This window comes from Eubalaena glacialis, chromosome 15 (assembly GCF_028564815.1).
Source record: "Eubalaena glacialis isolate mEubGla1 chromosome 15, mEubGla1.1.hap2.+ XY, whole genome shotgun sequence".
NCBI lineage: Eukaryota > Metazoa > Chordata > Mammalia > Artiodactyla > Balaenidae > Eubalaena > Eubalaena glacialis.
The window spans coordinates 67,748,040-67,766,802 of record NC_083730.1 but is presented as its reverse complement, the minus strand read 5'-3'; the positions used below and the strand labels follow the sequence as shown (position 1 = coordinate 67,766,802).

The 18,763-nt window shown below is 56.3% G+C and overlaps 1 protein-coding gene across 6 annotated transcripts in view; it reads right to left on the bottom strand.

Moving 5' to 3' along the window:
- CABIN1 (calcineurin binding protein 1) overlaps positions 1 to 18,763 on the bottom strand; it is a 100,344-nt gene that overhangs the window by 66,260 nt on the left and 15,321 nt on the right. For 5 of the 6 annotated variants that reach the window (XM_061169923.1, XM_061169928.1, XM_061169927.1 and 2 more), the window contains exons 8-19: positions 18,135 to 18,284; positions 16,108 to 16,394; positions 14,924 to 15,092; positions 12,860 to 12,996; positions 12,148 to 12,365; positions 10,966 to 11,044; positions 10,272 to 10,459; positions 9,380 to 9,532; positions 8,064 to 8,258; positions 5,299 to 5,541; positions 5,047 to 5,203; positions 286 to 401 (exon numbers count right to left, since the gene is read on the bottom strand). In XM_061169923.1, coding sequence (XP_061025906.1) covers positions 286 to 401; positions 5,047 to 5,203; positions 5,299 to 5,541; positions 8,064 to 8,258; positions 9,380 to 9,532; positions 10,272 to 10,459; positions 10,966 to 11,044; positions 12,148 to 12,365; positions 12,860 to 12,996; positions 14,924 to 15,092; positions 16,108 to 16,394; positions 18,135 to 18,284 — 2,092 coding nt within the window. The remainder of the gene's footprint in view (positions 1 to 285; positions 402 to 5,046; positions 5,204 to 5,298; positions 5,542 to 8,063; positions 8,259 to 9,379; positions 9,533 to 10,271; positions 10,460 to 10,965; positions 11,045 to 12,147; positions 12,366 to 12,859; positions 12,997 to 14,923; positions 15,093 to 16,107; positions 16,395 to 18,134; positions 18,285 to 18,763) is intronic. The other variant, XM_061169926.1, reaches the window with a different exon arrangement.

Below are 18,763 nucleotides of genomic sequence, written 5' to 3'. Positions count from 1 at the left end.
CTAGAGGTACTACAGAGACTTTTAAAATCATCAGCAAATACCGTGAACAACTTTATGCTTACATGGACAGTATTCCAAAAACAGAATTGACCATGGAAGAAAAAATCTAAATGAACCTAAAATCACTAAAAAAAGGAGTCAATAGTTTAAATTTTACTCCAAGAGAGAAGTGGGGAGAGAGAGGGGAAGAGAGAGAGAGAAAGAAAGCAAGAAAGCACGGGCACACACTTTAGACCCGGGGTGACAACGGCCAGAGAAGGGCAGGCACGCCCCAGCAGCACTTACGTAGAATCGCAGCAGGGCCCCGTCGGAGTTGCAACACCAGGCCCTCCGGCCCAGGTACTCATGGGCCGTGTTGAGCAGCATGAGGGAGGAAGGGAGCATGGGCAGATCGGCTGTCACTGGGGAAAGACCAGGAGACACACAGGGTCAGTGCCAGCACGGCTGGGAGCAGTGGGCCCTCCTCCTCTGTCTATACCAAGGGGCCGCAGAGTTCCCCCTCTTTCCTTTTTCATCTTTTTGTCTTTTAAAATCAGTAATGATGTGACTGGGTTTACTAAAGTAGTACATGCTTATCAAAAAACAATTCAGATCACACAGGACGGTATACGGAAGGAATGGTCCATCACCAAACAGCAGCACTGCCCACCCCACCCCACCCCCCCGCCCCCGATAACCAGGGTGACATTTGGTGAACATCACTGGAAGCATCTTTCTATGCATGTATGAGACATTTTGAAAGAGAGAGACAAGTCATTTATGACAATGGAACCCATACTACACATACCATTGCTTAACTTAAAAATTCTTATATTTAGGTCTGTTTAACTACTACAGAAGGAAAAAGAACTACCAAATCTCAGTTAAATGTTTGTTCATCACTAGAACTATGACTAGTTCCTTAAAGATACCTTGGTGTGTTTGAAACTCTGAGCCATAACCCATCATGGTCTTATAGCTAACGTTTTTAAAGAGGATTAGGACAGAACACATTAGGATAGAAAGTACTAGAGAAAGCAGAATCAAGACTCTTTCATGAAATTTGTTTTGTACTTTTTAAAAAAATTATTTAATTTTATTTATTTTTGGCCGTGTTGGGTCTTTGTTGCTACGCGCGGGCTTTCTCTAGTTGTGGCGAGCGGGGGCTACTCTTCATTGTGGTGTGCGGGATTCTCATTGAGGTGGCTTCTCTTGCTGCAGAGCACGGGCTCTGGGCTCAGTAGTTGTGGCTCACGGGCTCTAGAGCACAGGCTCAGTAGTTGTGGCGCATAGGCTTAGGTGCTCCACGGCACGTGGGATCTTCCCGGACTGGGATCGAACCCGTGTCCCCTGCATTGGCAGGCAGATTCTTAACCAATGCGCCACCAGGGAAGTCCTTTCATTTCCATTTTCAACAGCATCAAATGACTGTCACACCAGGTCAGTGATGGCTCTGTGGTAGCTTTTTACTCCTCTCCCCCAGCTCCTAATCTGGTCGTGCATACTGCTTCTAGTGCAGTAGGGTTATAACACGTACATTCTGTTCTGCAGCCATAATCAGCCCGGCTGCTCTATTTCGACTCCGATTCTAAGTGGATCTGGTGCTCATCGCAAGCTCTTTCCTGCGGCTTTTCCATCCTGACTCATGTTGGTTTACTGACTTCATCCTCTAGCCACGCTTCTAAGAAGCACTCAAGGAGCTGGAATCCACTGTAATTACAAACGACTGGCTACATGCCTGGGCCCACACTTTCCTGCCCTGAGAACCCTGCAGACATACGGACATGACCCCAACTGCACTGAACACTGCCAGGGAGAAATCTGAAATGAGCCCTGTTCTTTGTCCCATTAAGATAAATTGATTTTTCAGTTTAGAAACCTGACAAGTCTTTACCCCTAAAATAGATCCTTCACCAGGATGCATCTTGATGTAGACTGTTGCATATCAACTTTTCTTGGTATATACTTTGAACCTGCAGATTCAGTGTTTATTACAATTCAGAGAACCCTTCCTGTATGTGACATCAGATTCCTTGCTGCCATCAGGGGCCCCATTCACCCTCACACTGGACCACCTCTGTCTTCCACATCTACCACCTTCTCTCCAGTGCTGTTAGCTCTTAATCCGTCTCCCGCAGTTTCAGTCATATTCACTCTGCTCCTCGCTGTTTTAGTTTATTAGTTTATAATGGTGAGATGTGGTTTGCAGCGTTTTCCCTTAGTTCTGCAGTTTTCCATTTCATTTCATTCTGCTTATCGTCTTAGAAATTTTAACAAATGATTTTCTTGGGCCAATCACCCACAAGCCTCTGCCTCTGCTCCTTGCTGTATGCTTTCTTCCACGCCTAGTTCACCTGTCTCTCGAATGATGTGTTCCTTCTTCCCTTCCTGTACTCGATGCGGGGTGTGGGGTAGGGGTGGGTCATGACCTCTCAGCACGCCTGCCATGTCACCTCTCTCCAGCCTGCTCATGGTCGGCCAGGGCGGCTCCTCAGACCACGGCAGCGCTGCAATCACCATGAAGGAATTTTCTGGGGCATCTCCCACAAAGAAGACCAGCCTGCCCTTCCTCGAAGCTGTGAGCTCACAGCAGGTGTTGCTCTCAATCACTTTCCACCGCCTGTGTCTGCTGAGGGAAAAGAAGGGAGCTTGCTCGACCAGGGCTGCATCAGTCCGCACTGGGGGACCAGGGTTTTGTCCTCTCTTCCGAGATCTCCTAAATGGCTGCCCAGGGAGAGCAGTGCGGCCAGCACACGGCCCCAGCCAGCAGTTCCTTCGGCTTGGCTACAGCCGCGGGAGCCACGTCCAGTGACTGAAGTGAGATGAGAGGGCAAAGGCCTGGCTTCCTCTGCCCGACATGCTACAGAGCCCCCGCCGGGGGCCGAGACGACGTCAGGATGCACCCTGTTCTCCCCCGCTGCTTCCCTCTTCCTTTCACGAGTAGAAATTCCTAATATACCATCCCAGCATCTGCTCCAGGGAACTCAGCATGCAACATTGCCCCACGCCGGCCCCTTACTGCCGGCCAGAGTGCCCTCCATGTAGTCTGCCACCAGGAGAGGCAGGACCCAGCAGCCCTTCCTGCCTCTGCCAAGGCCCAGGGCAATACAGGGGGCAGCCCCGCCAGCCCACTCTCTACAGAACAGAGGACTCTGTCCACTCACCCTGTCCCCTCAGTCCTCCTCCTGGGGGTGGAGGAGGGGACGGGCCACACCGGCGGCCAGTACACCAGGATCTTTGTTTCCCTAGCCCACCATTTTGAAGTTTACGGCCTTGGACTGTCCTCCTTCCCTTATTTGCTTACTGGTAGTTTTTTAAAAAACTATATTGTGGGGACTTCCCTGGTGGCACAGTGGATAAGACTCCACGCTCCCAATGCAGGGGGCCTGGGTTCGATCCCTAGTCAGGGAACTAGATCCCACATGCATCTCACAACTAAGAGTTCGCATGCCACAACTAAGGAGCCCGCCTGCCACAACTGAGACCAGGTGCAACCAAATAAATAAATAAATAGATATTTAAAATAAAACAAAAGAAATCCTGTTACTAAAAAAACAAAAAAGCAAACCAAGAAAAACCTATATTGTGCTTGCATAATTAATTAAGAGGAGACTCTTAATCCAGAAGTCTTTTTACACCTACATTTATAGGTGTAAACCTTAATTTTTTTTCACCACTGAAGCTTTTTTGTAAAACACAGAGGCACTATTTGTCAAGCACTCTAAAGATAACCGTTTTAAAAATTTATCCAAAAAAATCAATTCAGCAGAAGCAAAAAGACGTGCATGAGGTATTGACTAAAGAATGACCAGTAAGAGAAACACCGCTGCCCTGAGAGTTGGGCAAAGCAGGGCACCTCTCCTAGCATCATGAAGACAACGGAACACAGCCACATAGCTTATACACGGGGGCGAAAGCTTTTCTCGGTCTGGCTCTTTGCCAAGTCCAGCCACATGCCCAGCCCTTCCGGGTCCCTGCCCAGCTGTCCCATCGCTTCCCGGTCCCCCGTCAGGCCTCAGGCGTGGCACTGTGGGTGCCGCTAGTGGTCCCGTCTGTCGCCCCCACCGTGAACCTTCCCAGGCCAGAGGTTCTCACCCACGGAGGCCTGACAAGCAGAGAGCAGCTGACAGACACCTGCGGAGTGAAGCACTTGGAGCAAGAGAGCAAGTGGAAGGAAGGCAAGCGGGTGTGGGCTCCGTGGTTGTGGCCACACAGCTGACTTTCCTTCCTGTGCGCTTTGCTGATCCGTCAAATGACTGAGGAAAACCCCCCAATAAATTCAATTTTAAGCTGGTTGAATATACACATAAATACGTGTATTGTAATCATAGCTATATAAAAAGTATACGTGTATCAGCCAAGTTTAGATTGAAAATGCGAGAAAACCAAAGGAATAAAGTCCATTTGGTAGAGCTACACTCTTTGCTTAAATGTCATTTAGCTGTTGTTTTGATGTAATTTCTTGCACCGACCACATTTCCCACCACTGTGCTGACCCGGCTCAAGTGCCATCTCCACACAGGGCCCTGGCTCGCCCCTGCGGCCTCTGCACTCGGCACCAGCACCCCTCGTGCCAGCACTGACCTACCGTGGCAACGATGGCTTTACTGCCCCATAGGTCCTCCAACAACCCTGAGATGGTGCCACTATCCCCAGAGTGGACGGGGGAACAGAGGCTGGGGGTCGCCTGACTGGCCCATGGTCACATGGCCGAGAAGTGGAACCTGCGCCTGCTTGCCCCGTGCTGCCCTCCAGCTGCCCGGGCCCACACCCGAGGGCCCACGGGCTGTGCAGGGACTGGAGGAGCTGGCGGCACGAGGCTCCCAGAGCAAGCCCACTCCTCACGGTGCTCTCCACCTGCACCCGACGTAAAACACTGCACAGGCCACGGCCCCGCCCCCACCGCATGGTGGGGAGCCTCTGCCTCCATCCAAGTGCCACAAAACATCCGCTGCCCGAGCCCAAGCCCACTCACGGTGCCTGGACAGGGCCGCAGGGCCCTGAGGCAGAGATGAGAGGCAGGGACACCGGGCTGAGGGCCGCCCCCACCGGACCGCATCCCCACACCTTCGTCTGCCGGGCTCTGGAGCTGCTGCTGGTGGCACAGGGAGCGGAAGCTGTCCTCTTCCTGCCGGATGATGCGGTGCAAGATGATCCAGGGCAGCACCGAGGACACGTGGGGCTCCTTGGGCTCCTCCTGCACGGCCATGCTGCAGTCGATGACCTGGGGCGATGGGGCATCACTGCAGGGTCAGCTCCCCCCAGGGTGCGTCCTCAGGGCCAACCGGGCCGCGGGCGGGCGGGAAGGAGCCGGGTTACCTGGATGAGGTTGTTGGTGAGCCGGGTGAGGCCAGCGGCGGAGGATGAGTCCCTCAGGATGCTGCCGCTGCTGTCTGCTGAGAGCGCCTGCTCAATGCCCAGCAGCAGCTGGGTTACCGTGGCCACCCACTCCTCCTTGGCGGCAGCCTCAGTGGCATTAACCATCTGCTGGACCGCCTCATTCAGAGCCACGTCAGAGCACTCGAAGCACTGCCGGTGGTCCTCCAGCCGGAGCAAGGAGTCCTGAATGAGGGAGGAGGGGGCATGAAGGCGCTGTGAGAGCTACGGCCACGCTCGCCACACCTGGCCCCACAGGGGCCCAGGGCATGCAGAGCAGGCCCGCCCACCTTGACCGCCCTCTGAGGTGACAGACAGGCAGAAACGCACCTGAACGCAGGTCAAAACCACCCCCAACTTAAGAGCCTTAATTGCCAGGAAAACGGGGTCTGTGTTTCTTTAGGGAAAGCCAGCACCGAGCAGGAGCTGCTGAGGTGTGACAGAGCCCACAGGGGCAGAGGTGGAGGCCACAGGCCGGAGCCAACCCCACCTGATCAGAACATGCAAGGGGCTGGTTGACAGAAAGTCAGGAACAAGACAAGGACCCATCACTCTAATGTGACATGATCCCCAGTGCTTGAGGCCAGAAAGAGCTACAAAGCAGAAGAATAACTGCCAACAAATGAGGAGAGCAGATCACCACCGACTGTGGCAACAGACCATCCACCCAAAACAGAAACCATCAGAAATAAAGGGAATGCAGTGAAGTGGCCAGATTTAAAATACACACGCAAAAATCAACAGGGTTCCTATAAACCATAAACGTAGTTAGAAGACATAATGACCAGCAAAAACGTCCTGCTCAAACAGCAACCCAAAGTATCAGGACTAAGAATCAACGCAACCATGAGGAGACTGTACACTTACATTGAAGAATGTGGCAGGCAGCTCATCTACACAGGGAGACCGAGCCTCCTGCATATCCCAGAGAGGATTCCAAGTCAGACCCCCACCCTACAAAAGCTAGGTGAAGCGGGTTACATGCAAGCATGAACCCAACACCTAACACTGCAGGAAGAAGCAAGGCGCACAGGCCTCTGTCTGTCTGTTGACACGCCCCCTGCAGCCTCCCTTGTGGAGAGTAGGTTCCGTCAGGGGGCCTCCCCGCTGCCCGGTGTCAGGCACACTGTGGGAGCTCCATCCTGTGTGTGCAACAACTGGATGAATCCTGTTCTAGCCTCGAAAAGGCTTTCTAAGCATAATGAACAAATTCACCACTGTTTGAAAACATCAAGAGATTTAATGACTTAAAAATTCAAAACTTATGTACGTCAAAGAAAGCACAAGCTGCAATTTAAAAGCAGACAACAAACTGGGAAAAAACATTTGATGAGAAAAAGATTAATATCTCTAATATATAAAAAGCATTCCAAATCAATAAGAAAACACACCCTCTCAAGAGGAAAAGGGGCAAAACCCAGCAGATTCCCCAGCACTCGGCCCAGGCCTCATCTCGGGCCTCAGCACCGTGCGGTGCCTCCCCAGCAGCAGCCCCCTCCCCTGGGGCCCCCCCGCCCACTTTGCCCAGGAGCTCCAGACCACAGAGCAAGACCACCTGAGCCACTGAGCTGGCCTGTCCCTGGCACACTCAGCTGTCTACCTCACAGCCACTGGCGCTGAGGTCATCACAGCTCGTCCCCTGCGCTCCTCTCCCCATTCTTCCCCTTTCACCTCCGCTTGTTCCCAGTCACACCTCTTAACCATTTCCCAGTTCAAGAAAGTTCAAAAAGCCCGGGAGGGGACTTCCCTGGCAGTCCAGTGGTTAAGACTTTGCACTTCCACTGCAGGGGATGCAGGTTCGATCCCTGGTCAGGGAACTAAGATCCCACATGCTGTACGGTGTGGCCAAAAAAATTTTTAAAAAGGTTAAAAAAATAAAAATTTTTAAAAAGCCCGGGAGAAGACTGGGCTCTCTCCCTAGACTGAAGAGGAAGGACCCAGTGAGATAATAAATCAAAGCCCACCCCACACCACTGAGCACATCCTGTGTATCATTTTCCACATCCATCTCCACGCGTCCCGAGGATGGCGGCAGCGGCCACTGCCAGCACCCATCTGGGGCTTGCCACATGCCAGGCGTGATGCCCACACATGCCAGCTCATGAAACTCCACAGCAGGCCTCTGAGGTACAATAACCATCCCCGCTCCAGAGACAAGACGTTGAGGCGCAGGGAGGCTGAGTGACCACGCAGCCCAGCAGAGGCTTGGTGCCCGGCCAGCTCTCAGCGGAGGTTCACGTGCTGAGGACGGGGGCGTGGAAGGAGCCGACAGGGCACATGGGCCTCACACACCACACTCGTGTTCCTTTCCTTCAGCTACTTGATCCTACGGGACTATTTACCTTCTCTTAACTCTTTACATTGTATAGATATTTTATCAATTTTATATGTACTCAATAGTTAATTTAAAAAGCAATGAACGACAGGCAGATGAACCATCAGGTGGATGGATGGCTAAGCCCTGACTAGTCTCCCTTCCCTCTCTGCCACGTGGAAGTTCAGAGCCTGGCGCAGGCTCACCTTGAGCCCAGCAGAACCCTAGGTTCCAATTCCCCGCCGTATATGCTCACCACGTCTTCCCGGTGCCCGAGGGGGCGGATTTTACTCCACTTCTCTCTACTTTCTCCAGGGCTGCCTCCACGCTCCCGGAGAAGAAACTCCGGCCAAGCAGAAGGCACAAGCAGGAGAGGGGCCGGGACAGCACACACCTGCAGCAGCAGCAGCTGGGCCGGCCTCTCAGGCACAGACGTCATGAACTCCAGGTGTTTGGCCCGGTCAAACCCACTGGGGCACAAGGTGGGGCGGAGCAGGCGCACGACGGCCCGGTGGTCGCCAGCCTCGTACAGCCGCTGAGTCTCCTCCAGTGACTGGCACCGTTCCAGCGACCTCAGGTTCTTGTCAATCTGGAAAAGGCCCAGAATCACTGCCTGACGACCAAGCCCTCACGGGCTCCCTGAATGCAGCCAGAGTTTTGCATTTTTTTTTTTAATTAATTTATTTTATTTTATTTATTTTTTATTTTTGGCTGCGTTGGGTCTTCGCTGCTGCGTGCGGGCTTTTCTCTGGTTGCGGCAAGCGGGGCCTACTCTTCGTTGCGGTGAGCGGTCTTCTCATTGCAGAGGCTTCTCTTGTTGTGGAGCACGGGCTCTAGGTGCGTGGGCTTCAGTAGTTGCAGCGCACGGGCTCAGTAGTTGTGGCTCACAGGCTCTAGAGTGCAGGCTCAGTAGTTGTGGCGCATGGGCTTAGCCTGCTCCACAGCATGTGGGATCTTCCCGGACCAGGGATCGAACCCGTGTCCCCTGCATTGGCAGGCGGATTCTTAACCACTGTGCCCCCAGGGAAGCCCCCCAGAGTTTTGCATTTAACAGACCCAGCCAAGAAGTATTTACAGCAAGTAAATACCTTATAAAATACTTTATAAATAGTATTTCTATTAAGGGCAAGGCATTCAAGTCTTTGAAGAACAAATATACCAAAAAACAAAACTACCACAGAAGCAGAAGGGTTCCAGAAAGTGTCTGTGAAAATGGTTAGACAGCCTCATGGCCACAGTTCAGCAAACCAGACTCCTAGAACCGCGGAGCATGGGGCTGCAGAGACCTAGGGAGCCCAGGCCAGAGGCTGGCACACACCACCAACCCCCGGAACCCTCTCCTCACAGGAGGCCTGCAGGACACGGGCAGCAGGGGCACTGCACTAGGCCTGGCCCTGAAACCACCCTGCAAGAGTCTGAAGGCTTTCAGCCAATGTGAATGTGTCACAGATGTGGAACTGTGGGCATGTGGGCATGTGGTCAGAGGCTGCACAGTGAGGACAGGATTAGAACCACACACCGCTGACCCACCCCAGGGCCAGAGGAGCGCTCCATCAGGGGGTGTGCCTGCGAGTCCGTGGCACCCTGTGCCTCAGAGCTGCCTCTCCCGGGTCCCACCCTGCCCTGCTCAGCACGTGGGCCGCTCTCCTAGTCCGCACGGACAGGTCAGGCCTTTGACCAAGAAAACACCATTAAAAAGCTCCCACTCACCTCCTCCAGGGAGACGACTGAGTCATTGTGGAGGTTGGGCAGGCGGATCACGACGTCTCTTTGCTCGGCTCCCGCCACAGCCCGGGCGGCAGTGGAGCTCTGCAGCATCTCCGTGCAGATGTCATAGTTCTCCAGGGCCTGCTCCATGTCTCCCTGGGCAGAGGAGGGGCACTCGCTGTGCTGCACCAGGTGCCTGCCCCCTGAGCCCACCAGACTGGGGGCACCATGAGGGCGGTTTTAGCCAACTACTACCATCCCCTCTACAGAGCGGGTGGGGCTCAGTTAAGTACCTGCTGAATGAACGCATGAACGAATGATTCACACTACAGCTCCAAGGGGAGCATCATGACCCTCGTGGTGGGGGTGAGGACACCGGGACACCAGAGCAAGGATGAGTATCTACTCCAAATCTTGAGCGAAGCTGGCAGAGCCGCGACTAGACCCAGGCCTGTCCCAGCTCCAGAACCGACTGTGGGGCACTGGGTGCCACAGTGTGCAAGGGGCTGGGGGACAGCCAGCCCTCCCGGGCCCTCCAGACAAGCTCCATTCACACAGATGGGCAGTGATTCCCTCCCAAAAAACTCTGCACCCATTTGCACACATGCTCAGGCTCTCTCGGGAAACATAAGGAAAGGGTCAAGGCTCCAAAGCAACCTCGCTGGGTCTACAGGGGGCCCATGAGGCCCCTCGTGGCGCTACAGCTGTGCTGATGGTGGGCGTCGGGACTTCTGAGATGCTGCATGTTCCCCACCACGTCCCACCGCCTCATGCAGAGCCCAGTGCCCAGGCAGGTGCCACACGTGCGCACACACACCCTCCACCACGCAGCCAGCTCTCTCCCCTCCCACTGGGTGCCAGCGCATCCTCCCCAAGCAGCCGACCACAGACCAACCTGCAGCGCCAGGAACCGCGCCTTCAACCAGTACACGCGGACCACAAACTCCAGCCAGCCATCCTCAAACAGGTCCCGCTGGGACGAGGCGAACGACAGCTGCAGGAGGTCCCCCAGGAAGTGGGCTCCCGGGAAGTCGGGCCCGAACCTGCCGCTCACCACACCCGCAGGGCAGTTCCGAGGAGACACTGAAAACCATCAGGTCGGAAGGAGTCAACCTCATGTGCGGGGCCCAGACACCCTTCTGCTCCCTGAGGTTGCCCCCAGCCCTGAGCCCTGGAGCCTCACAGCCCCCGAGCGGCAGAGAGCCAGATGGGCTGGATGGGGATACGGAGACCCTGGGGCTAGAGGCCCTCATCCGGCAGACTGATCTGGAGCATATCTTTGCTCACCAGGTGGTGGTTTAAGTCAGAACGATCCACATCACCTGGGACAATGACTGGGGACACGTAAAGTATCAGGTGATAACCTGAGAAAACGGAAATGTCACGTCCCTCATCCTGAGTAACAGAAGCAGGCAGGTGGCTCCCTTGGGGCTCAGCTGCTTCTCAGAGACCCCGGGTCTTTCTTGGCCTGACAAGCTGACCCAGGAAATGCGCCCCCTGTAGGTGTGACTCAGCCCCCCACTCCTGTCCCCTCCCGGCTGCCGAGGGTCCAGAAAGTCGCCCCATACAGAACACAGAAGGTCGCCTACCTGCAGAGCTCCGGCCCTTGGTCAGCAGCCACTGGTCCAGCTGCAGCTCCATGCAGGAGAGGGACATCAGCATCATGTCCTGCAGGACAGGCACGGATGGTCAGGAACAGGGTCACATAGGTCAAGGGCGGGGGATGGAACGAACCTAAACTAAAATTTACTCTGACGAGAACATCAAGTTTCCCTCTACCTACTTTCCATTTCATAACTGGTAATCACTGGCTTCCTGCTGGGACATAAGGAGAGGCACATGGATCTACACTGGAACAGACTCGGGAGGACCCGGGAGACCCGCCTTCAGTCCTCGGGGACTGTCCTATGGAAGAGGCAGCCCTGCCACCTGCCGAGCGCCAGGCACTCAACCCTGACAGCCCCCAGGGTGGGCGCGTCATTCCCTGGGTGGACCAGGAAGCTGAGACTCAGCAGTAAGGAGGCGCCAGCCTGGCCAACGGGCACAGCTGGGAAATAACCAAGCTGGTCTGTCTAGGGACCAAAGCCTTGGCCCCTCCCGCCGCTCCACCCTGCTGGGACATAAGGAGAGGCACGTGGATCTACACTGGAACAGACTCGGGAGGACCCGGGAGAGTCTGGGCAGATGGGCCTGGGGGAGCAGGCCTGGGCAGATGCTGCCAGAAGGCAGTCCCTGGGGTGTCCCAGTGGAGGCTGCACCGCCAGGGGCCCCTGACCCACACGGCCCTGAGGACCTGTGAACCTGGAGCTCCTCCACTTCTGTGCCCCCAGCAAGAAATACCACCCAGGGGGCCCTGAAAGCTCCCAGTGCTGCCTCCTCAGAAGCGGCCTTCCTCCTCTCATGGGAGAAGTGGCCAAAGCACCCTGGCTCCCTTGGCCCTGGGAGGCACTGAGTGCAAGGGCCTGGGCTGCAGAGGGCAGTGCGTAGGCTCGGCCCCCACGGCTGGCAGCCCCCAACACCCCTTCGGCAGCCTTCCTCCACCTCTGCACTTGTGTCTCCTCACCTGTTGAAAAAACAGGTAGTGACGGTCCCTGGCACCTAGAACATAGCAAGCCTCCACCTTCCAGCCTCTCCGCTGCTCTCCTCCGGCTCGTGAACCTCCCTCCCCCGTGACCCGCCCCCCGTCTCAACCCCACACCTCCACCTGCAGTTGCAGCCCAGGTCCCCTGCCTATGCCTGGCCCCCGCCTGCCCGCCGCCCGGCCAGCCAACCTGGATGTGTCCGTCGCCGCAGTCCCTGAGCAGCGGGTTGGGCAGGCTGGCGCTGTGCCTCCGCCAGCTGTGGTAGATGCTGAGCACGACCTCTGCCAGGCCCGGCGGCCAGCGCAGCAGGAACCTGTGGCCCATGCTCTTCAGGTAGCGCATCATGAGCTCCAGGATGCCCCCGTTGCTCAGGTTCCCCAGCAGGAAGGCGTGCACGTCTTGCTTCTCTGCCCGGAGCGGGGGAAGTGACCCGACTTCAACAGAGGACCCTCCGTGCCAGGGGCCCCATTTTGTTCGGGAGATGAGAGCGGGCGCCAGCGGGAAGAGCCCATGTGCCCCAGGGGGGCGCTGAGGGCGGGCCTCACGGCTGTGGGCACACCTGTCTGAACCTCCAAGGCCCAGGCGGGCACGAGAGGGCTGACCCCTGGGTGTGGCCTTGCACAGCAGCACAGCGCCCGGCTGTACCCAAGAGCCGCGATGCACCCATTCGACCGGCAAAGCCCGCACCCCTAGGGAGCACGGTGGAGTGTGAGCCAGGACACTCCAGCGTACCCCCTTCCTCCAGCTGACCACAGACCTCAGGCAGGACAGAGCCAGGCAGCCCCTGGACCACCCTTGAAAAACCACCCAGACCCGTCCCCGCAGCACGCGGCCTGAGCGGGTTCCAGGAGAATGGGAGGAAGGAGTCCTCACAGCACTGCCCATGGTGCCCGGGTCCTACCAGATTCCATGAACGTGGCTGAGTCGAAGGACAGCCTGTGGGGCCCGACGCTTGGGAAGTTCTCCAGTTTGGCTTCTGACGGGACTTCGTAGTTACTAAAGGGGTCGTCTTCCTCCTCGGCGTCCAGTTTTCTTAACCTGCACGGAACACACCGAACTCGCAAAGGCCACAGCGCATGTTCCAACACCTTCCCCTGAGAGAGAGGAGAGCTGAACCGGACCGAGGCTGCCCCAGGTGAGCGGGGCTCCGCCTCTCCTGGGCCTTTGTGGCCGGGTCTGGCCTGCGCCCCACTCCCTCACCCATCCCATCAGCAGGTGATCACCAGAATATACAGCTGGGGTTGTGGTAGCCCCGCCCACAGGAAGCTGACCTTCTAGCGAGAGAGAGAAAGAGAGAGAGAGGGAGGGGGAGGGGGAGGGAGAGGGAGAGGGAGAGAAAGAACCCCCACGGAGAGCTAGAGACAGAGGCCGAAAGGCTCCACTTGGGCAGCACAGTCGGCCAGGCCTCCAGGTGCCAAGGCCCGAGGGGGACCTGCGGGACGAGGAGAAAGTGGGTGGGTGGTGGCCCCTCCACAGCTCCTCATAGCTCTCTGAGCCCGGGGAGGCCTCTCCCAGCAGGCACCACACCTCAGACCCCCCCAGGGACTCCACTTTAGCCGAGCCCGCCACCTCGCCGAGGATGGACAGGCAGGCGCCTCCTGACATCCTGGTGTGCAACTGCACGCCCCTGCCCCAGAGACCACGCCCAGCAAGCCACCGTGTGCCCCTGCCTGACGATTCGAGGAAGCTGACGTGAAAACCACACAGGAAACCAGCAGTTGAAATAAAGAATAAAAAAGAAGGTAGACACTATTCCACACGAAGGGGGCTGGGGAGCAAGGCCCTGGGCGGGGCAATGAGCGGAGGGGAGATGGGGAAATGGTCCTCGGGCCCCTTGGCACCTCCTCTTCGCAGCCCTCGGAAGGGAGACCTGCTCTTGGAGGGGCGGCTAGGGAGGAACTGATGAGAGAGCCCGCGCCCTCCACTCACTGAGAACAGCTCCACTTCTGAGCATTTCCCTCTCACCACACAAAAACAGAAAGGCAGCAAATTAGGAAAATCAGGAACCTTGTGGCAAAACAGATTTACAATCCACCTAAAGCTCCTGGCTCCTCCTCCTCCTCCGCTTGGATGCATCACCATTGAAACCTACTGTCACGAGCCAAAATGCTAGCTGAGGACTCCTGGGACACATGCTCACGTAACACACGTGGTTACCTCCCAAGCTCCACTCCAGTAACCGGGAAGGAATAAAATGGAGTCAACTCACAAAGACACAGGGGGTAAGAGAGGAAGCCCCAGCTGACAAGACATGACAAGACAACGTTAGAAGGCAGAGAGATGCCCGACCAGCAGAGACTGACTGCTCTCTGCCCTCAGTGAGGGCATTAAGAAGTCTGGCACTGGCACCATAAACCCCAGGAAGGCTCAGGCATCAAGGTCCCGGAGCATCTGAGGGAGGTGACAGGGCAAGGACCAAGGGCTGGCGAAGACCTAGGGAAGGAGCACTGGGGCGCAGCCCCCCCAGCTCCACGCAGTCTGCCCCACCTCCTCCCGGGAGGCTCCTCTGAGGAACACCGCGAACCAGTGAAAGCAAGGGATGACTCCTGAGCCCACCGTCCACCTTCTCAGAGTTCGAGGGAACCCTGCAGAGCCTGGAGAAGCCAAGCAGGCGCCCTCCCTGAGCGCAGGGGGCCCCTTCCACGGGCCGTCCCCACGTCTGCACCTGAGGAGCAGCAGCCCCAGGCCTCCTGGCAACAAGGGAAGGCCCGGGGGAGTGAGCGGATCACCTCCAGCTCCAAAAGACGCAAAACTCATGGTTCCTGCCTTCAGGACATCCAGAGGCAGGAGAGGCAAGAAAACCCAAGCCTCCAATCCAGGAAGACCCAAGCATTGGCCGTTTGTACAGATGTTACAAGAAGATGGAGGACATGCCTGGAGGGGAGGGCGGCCACGGAACCAGAGACGTGACAGAGGCAGGAGGTTTGTGTGCTTCCTTTGCTAAAACAGAAAAAGTGCACCGTACCTGGACGGCAAGAACTTCACCAGCAGCTCCTGGAAGTCCACCTTCTCTTCTTTTTTGCACTTGGTGTTTCGGACGCGGGCAGACCGCCGCTTCGCCGTCTCCCCGCTCTCCTCAGAAATCTTCTTCCGCTTCACCGCTTTCTTGGATTTATCTCCCCCAGAAACATCACCTTCACAAAGAGAGCACGTTGAAATCTCACAAGAGGCAGGCTAGGGAAATGCACCACGAGGCACTCGGTCCCTTCTTTTACAATAACCCTGCCTGCAGGTTTAACCTGTGGCTTCTTTGACATTCAGGAAATCTCCTGTCTGCTCTAACAACAAGGAGCCTGGGAAAAATCCATTCCAAACCGCTTAACTCTCACCCCTTTCTCCAACTCACAGAGCCCAAAAGCCAGATCTCAAGGCTACTTTCCACACCTACAGAATGCCAGGGTCTCAGAGTCAACCACCCCATCCCCCTGCCCCTCCCACTGGCTGGCCTGGGATGGAACAGAGCAAGTAGCAATGACACTGACTCTGTCCATCACCATGGCCCAGTGACATGATGTGGGCAAGAGAGTCACATAAATCATACAGAGAAGAGAGGGGTGTCATGTATGATTAAGTTAAAAAGTTAAAAACAATCATATACAGGTTCATTCAGAAACTTCCTTAACTGCCAGATATTCTTCACCGGTGACACAAAAATCAAGGAAAGGCTCAGGAACTTTAGTCTGAAATTTTTTTACAACTCCAATGATAATAGAAACCAATAAAACCATTCCAACATATACTACTGCATACGGCGGTAACTATGCTGACTGCTTCTTAAAGCTAAAGAACTCAGAACGTCAGTGCACAGCAGCACTGGGTGCAGGGTGTAAGCCAGCAACTGCGCAGAACCAGCAGAGGGACCCGCCAGCTCACAGGTCACAAGCAGGAGTGAACTCTACCCCAGGACTGAGCAACTGGGCATCGAGTGGTCTGAGGAGCTGTATCCCTGAGGCCAACCCCTTCCCTGCAGGGGCCCCACTGCAGAAGCCACCCCTGACAAGGGAGGCCCTGCAAGAAGGCCCAGAGGCTCCCCTGTGGGGCCAGGAGCGGCAGCAGGACCCGTCCCTCTGGAGAGGCCAGGGCACCCCGACTCTCATTCCTGCTCAGCAGACAGGGTCTCTCCCGAAGCCAACCCCAAGGCCTGCTCACCCGCAGGGATGCCCGTCTCCAACAGGCTGGGGCTGTGCAGCAGGAAGCTGGCCGTGGCCACGGGGGCGTAAGAGAGCACGGGCTCTGCCACGGTCACCTCGGGGTTGGCGCTGACGGGGCTCGGCTGGATCACGCTGACAGGTGCCACCACGGCAGAGGACACCAGGGGCTGGCCGGGGTCCTGGTAGTCGGACAGGTCGATCCTCTTGCCAAGGCTGGGCCGCGGGGGCTCGCAGGTGGTGAGGTGGTGGTACGTGGCCAGCAGGCTCTCCCCGAGGCACTTCCAGCTGCAGGGAGAGGGTCACCGCCTGGGTCAGCACACAACACGGGGTACCCGGAGCTCAGGGCCGCCACCTCCATGAGGGCGGGGTGGTCTCAGTTTACTGATGGCTGAGGTGGAGCAGCCGGGGCTGGAGAAGAGCCCGCACCCGCTCCACTGCCTGCAGGAGAAGCCCTGAGGCATCTCAGCCCCAGGCCCCTTCAGACCTACCAGGCACACGGAGAAACCACAGACTCACTCAAGAACCCCTTCCCTACAAGGTCGAATCTTTAAAACGACGGTGTCATTGTCCTGTTGCCACTAGTCTGGTTTTCTGGGGGAGGAATACTGACAGGGATATGGTCCAAAGGGGCTGAACAGCTCTTGGGCCGGGGCTTGCTGGATGCAAACCGAGACTGTCGTGTGTTTTGCTGTGTATAAGTTGTGTTGTGTGCCCTGTTGTGGTGAGGTGTAGCATGTGTTATGTTGTATGCTGTCTGTTGTTTTGTGTTTTACATGTAGTCATGTGTTATGTTGTGTGTCATGCTGTGTTATGGTATGACACAGTGTAGCATGACGTACTCACCCTTCCAACCTTGAACAGCTTCCCAGGCCCTCAGACTAAAAACCAAAGCCTCCGCCTGTCCCCTCAGTGGCGCCCAGCCTCATCGCACCACCGCAACCCCGCCCCCCCCTCCCCGACCCACCCCCTGCACTCTCCCCTCGATAGCTTGCTTTCAGTTCTGCAAACAAAACCACCCCCCACATACCACAGGGCCTTTACACAGGCTTCCCCCTGCTCGGAAACCACACCCCACTCACAGCCCCCAGCCCCTTTGCCTGATCCATGGCCACTCCTCCAACGGACTCCAGCTCTGGCCCTAAGCCTTCCCCAACCCCCGGAGCAGTGCGGACCCCATTATGAGCTCTTGGTGCTGTGCTTCTCTCCTCGAGGGGCCTGTCAGCTTTGCACATGTGCCCCTCCTTCTGGTGACTAAGTACCCCTGGGACTGCCTCCAGTTTCCTGGGAAACTCAAACGTGCGGGAACGAACAAGTAGGAGCAGTAACGTGGGTTGGAGCCAGCCCCTCCTGCGTGCTGGCTCTGCACGACCCCCGAGCACTCCATTCAATTATCATGATGACCCTACAAGAGAGGGATGCTGCTCCCTCTTTTCCAGGGAGTGGCACATAATGACCCGGCGAGGGCACCAGGGCTGGACCCAGGTCTGTCCCATCTGGTGGGGAGCTGTGGGCCACCACGTGACTTGCCTCCACATATGAGACACTCTCAACTTATAGGCACGAGAGTCAATGTCAGGATGTTAGGAACAGACCTCACTGAAGGGCTAAATGACCCCAACTCCAGGGACCACCCTTCCTGGGGCTATGCTGAGGCCCACCTTCCAGGGTGCCGAGCGGCCCTAGCAGGGGAGCATGGACTAGAGATCGGGAAGCCAGGACCTGGTATCAGCTCCTCCCTCACCATTAGCCTCTCTGAGTCCTGGTGTCCCCCGTCCAGGGCTTGGCTAATGCTGGTTTCCTTCTCCCCTTAGGGTGGGCAGATGAGAGGGGCTTACAGGAACATGGCAGATGGTGGGTCAAGGACAGCAACAGAGAGGGACTTCGACCAGGGGAGGCCCGGCCTGCTTCCTGCAGCCACCCGCCCACGTGCGCCCAGCTCCTGCCACGGCAGCAGCCCGGACGGGCTGAGCCCCCTCCCAAGCAGGGCCCAGTGGCCACCCGGCAGCCCAGACCCAGACGACCTACGTGAGGAAGGGGATGGGCTGCACCAGCTTCAGGTCCGGCTCCTTCTCATGCACAGTCAGCGCCTGCCGCCTCCTCCGAAGCCCCAGGGCCTCATCCATGATGGCCTGCGACTCGGCCGCGCTCACCGACACCTCGTGGATGGACATGTCACTGAGAGTGCGTGAGACAGAGAGGAGTGACCGTGTCACAGTAGAGCCAACATGGAAATCTTACACAGAGGGATGCAGTTAATATCCTTTAATCTGTATTAATTCTTCCTACAAATAAAATAACCACTTGAGTCTGGGCTGGAAAGGGCAGTAATTAGCATTCTTAATACCCACATTACACTAGAAATGATTAATGCCCTTTGATCCGTTTACAATTCATCACCTTCATCTGTATTAACAGGATCATAGTGATGGCAGAAAAGCCACAGAAAAATTAAATGTTGCTCTCAATTATTTGCTGAAAACTTTTTAAGGATTTGACTCTCCCATCCTACCCATCCCAAAAAAGGTCATCAGACCAGCCAAGCTCACCAAAGCCTATGGAAATCAACAGAAAGGGTGGGAGTTTGAGGCCCCGGACGCCTCCCACAGGCACACCTCTGCCTGTGGTGGCCCGGCGAGACCTGCCCCCAATGCCCC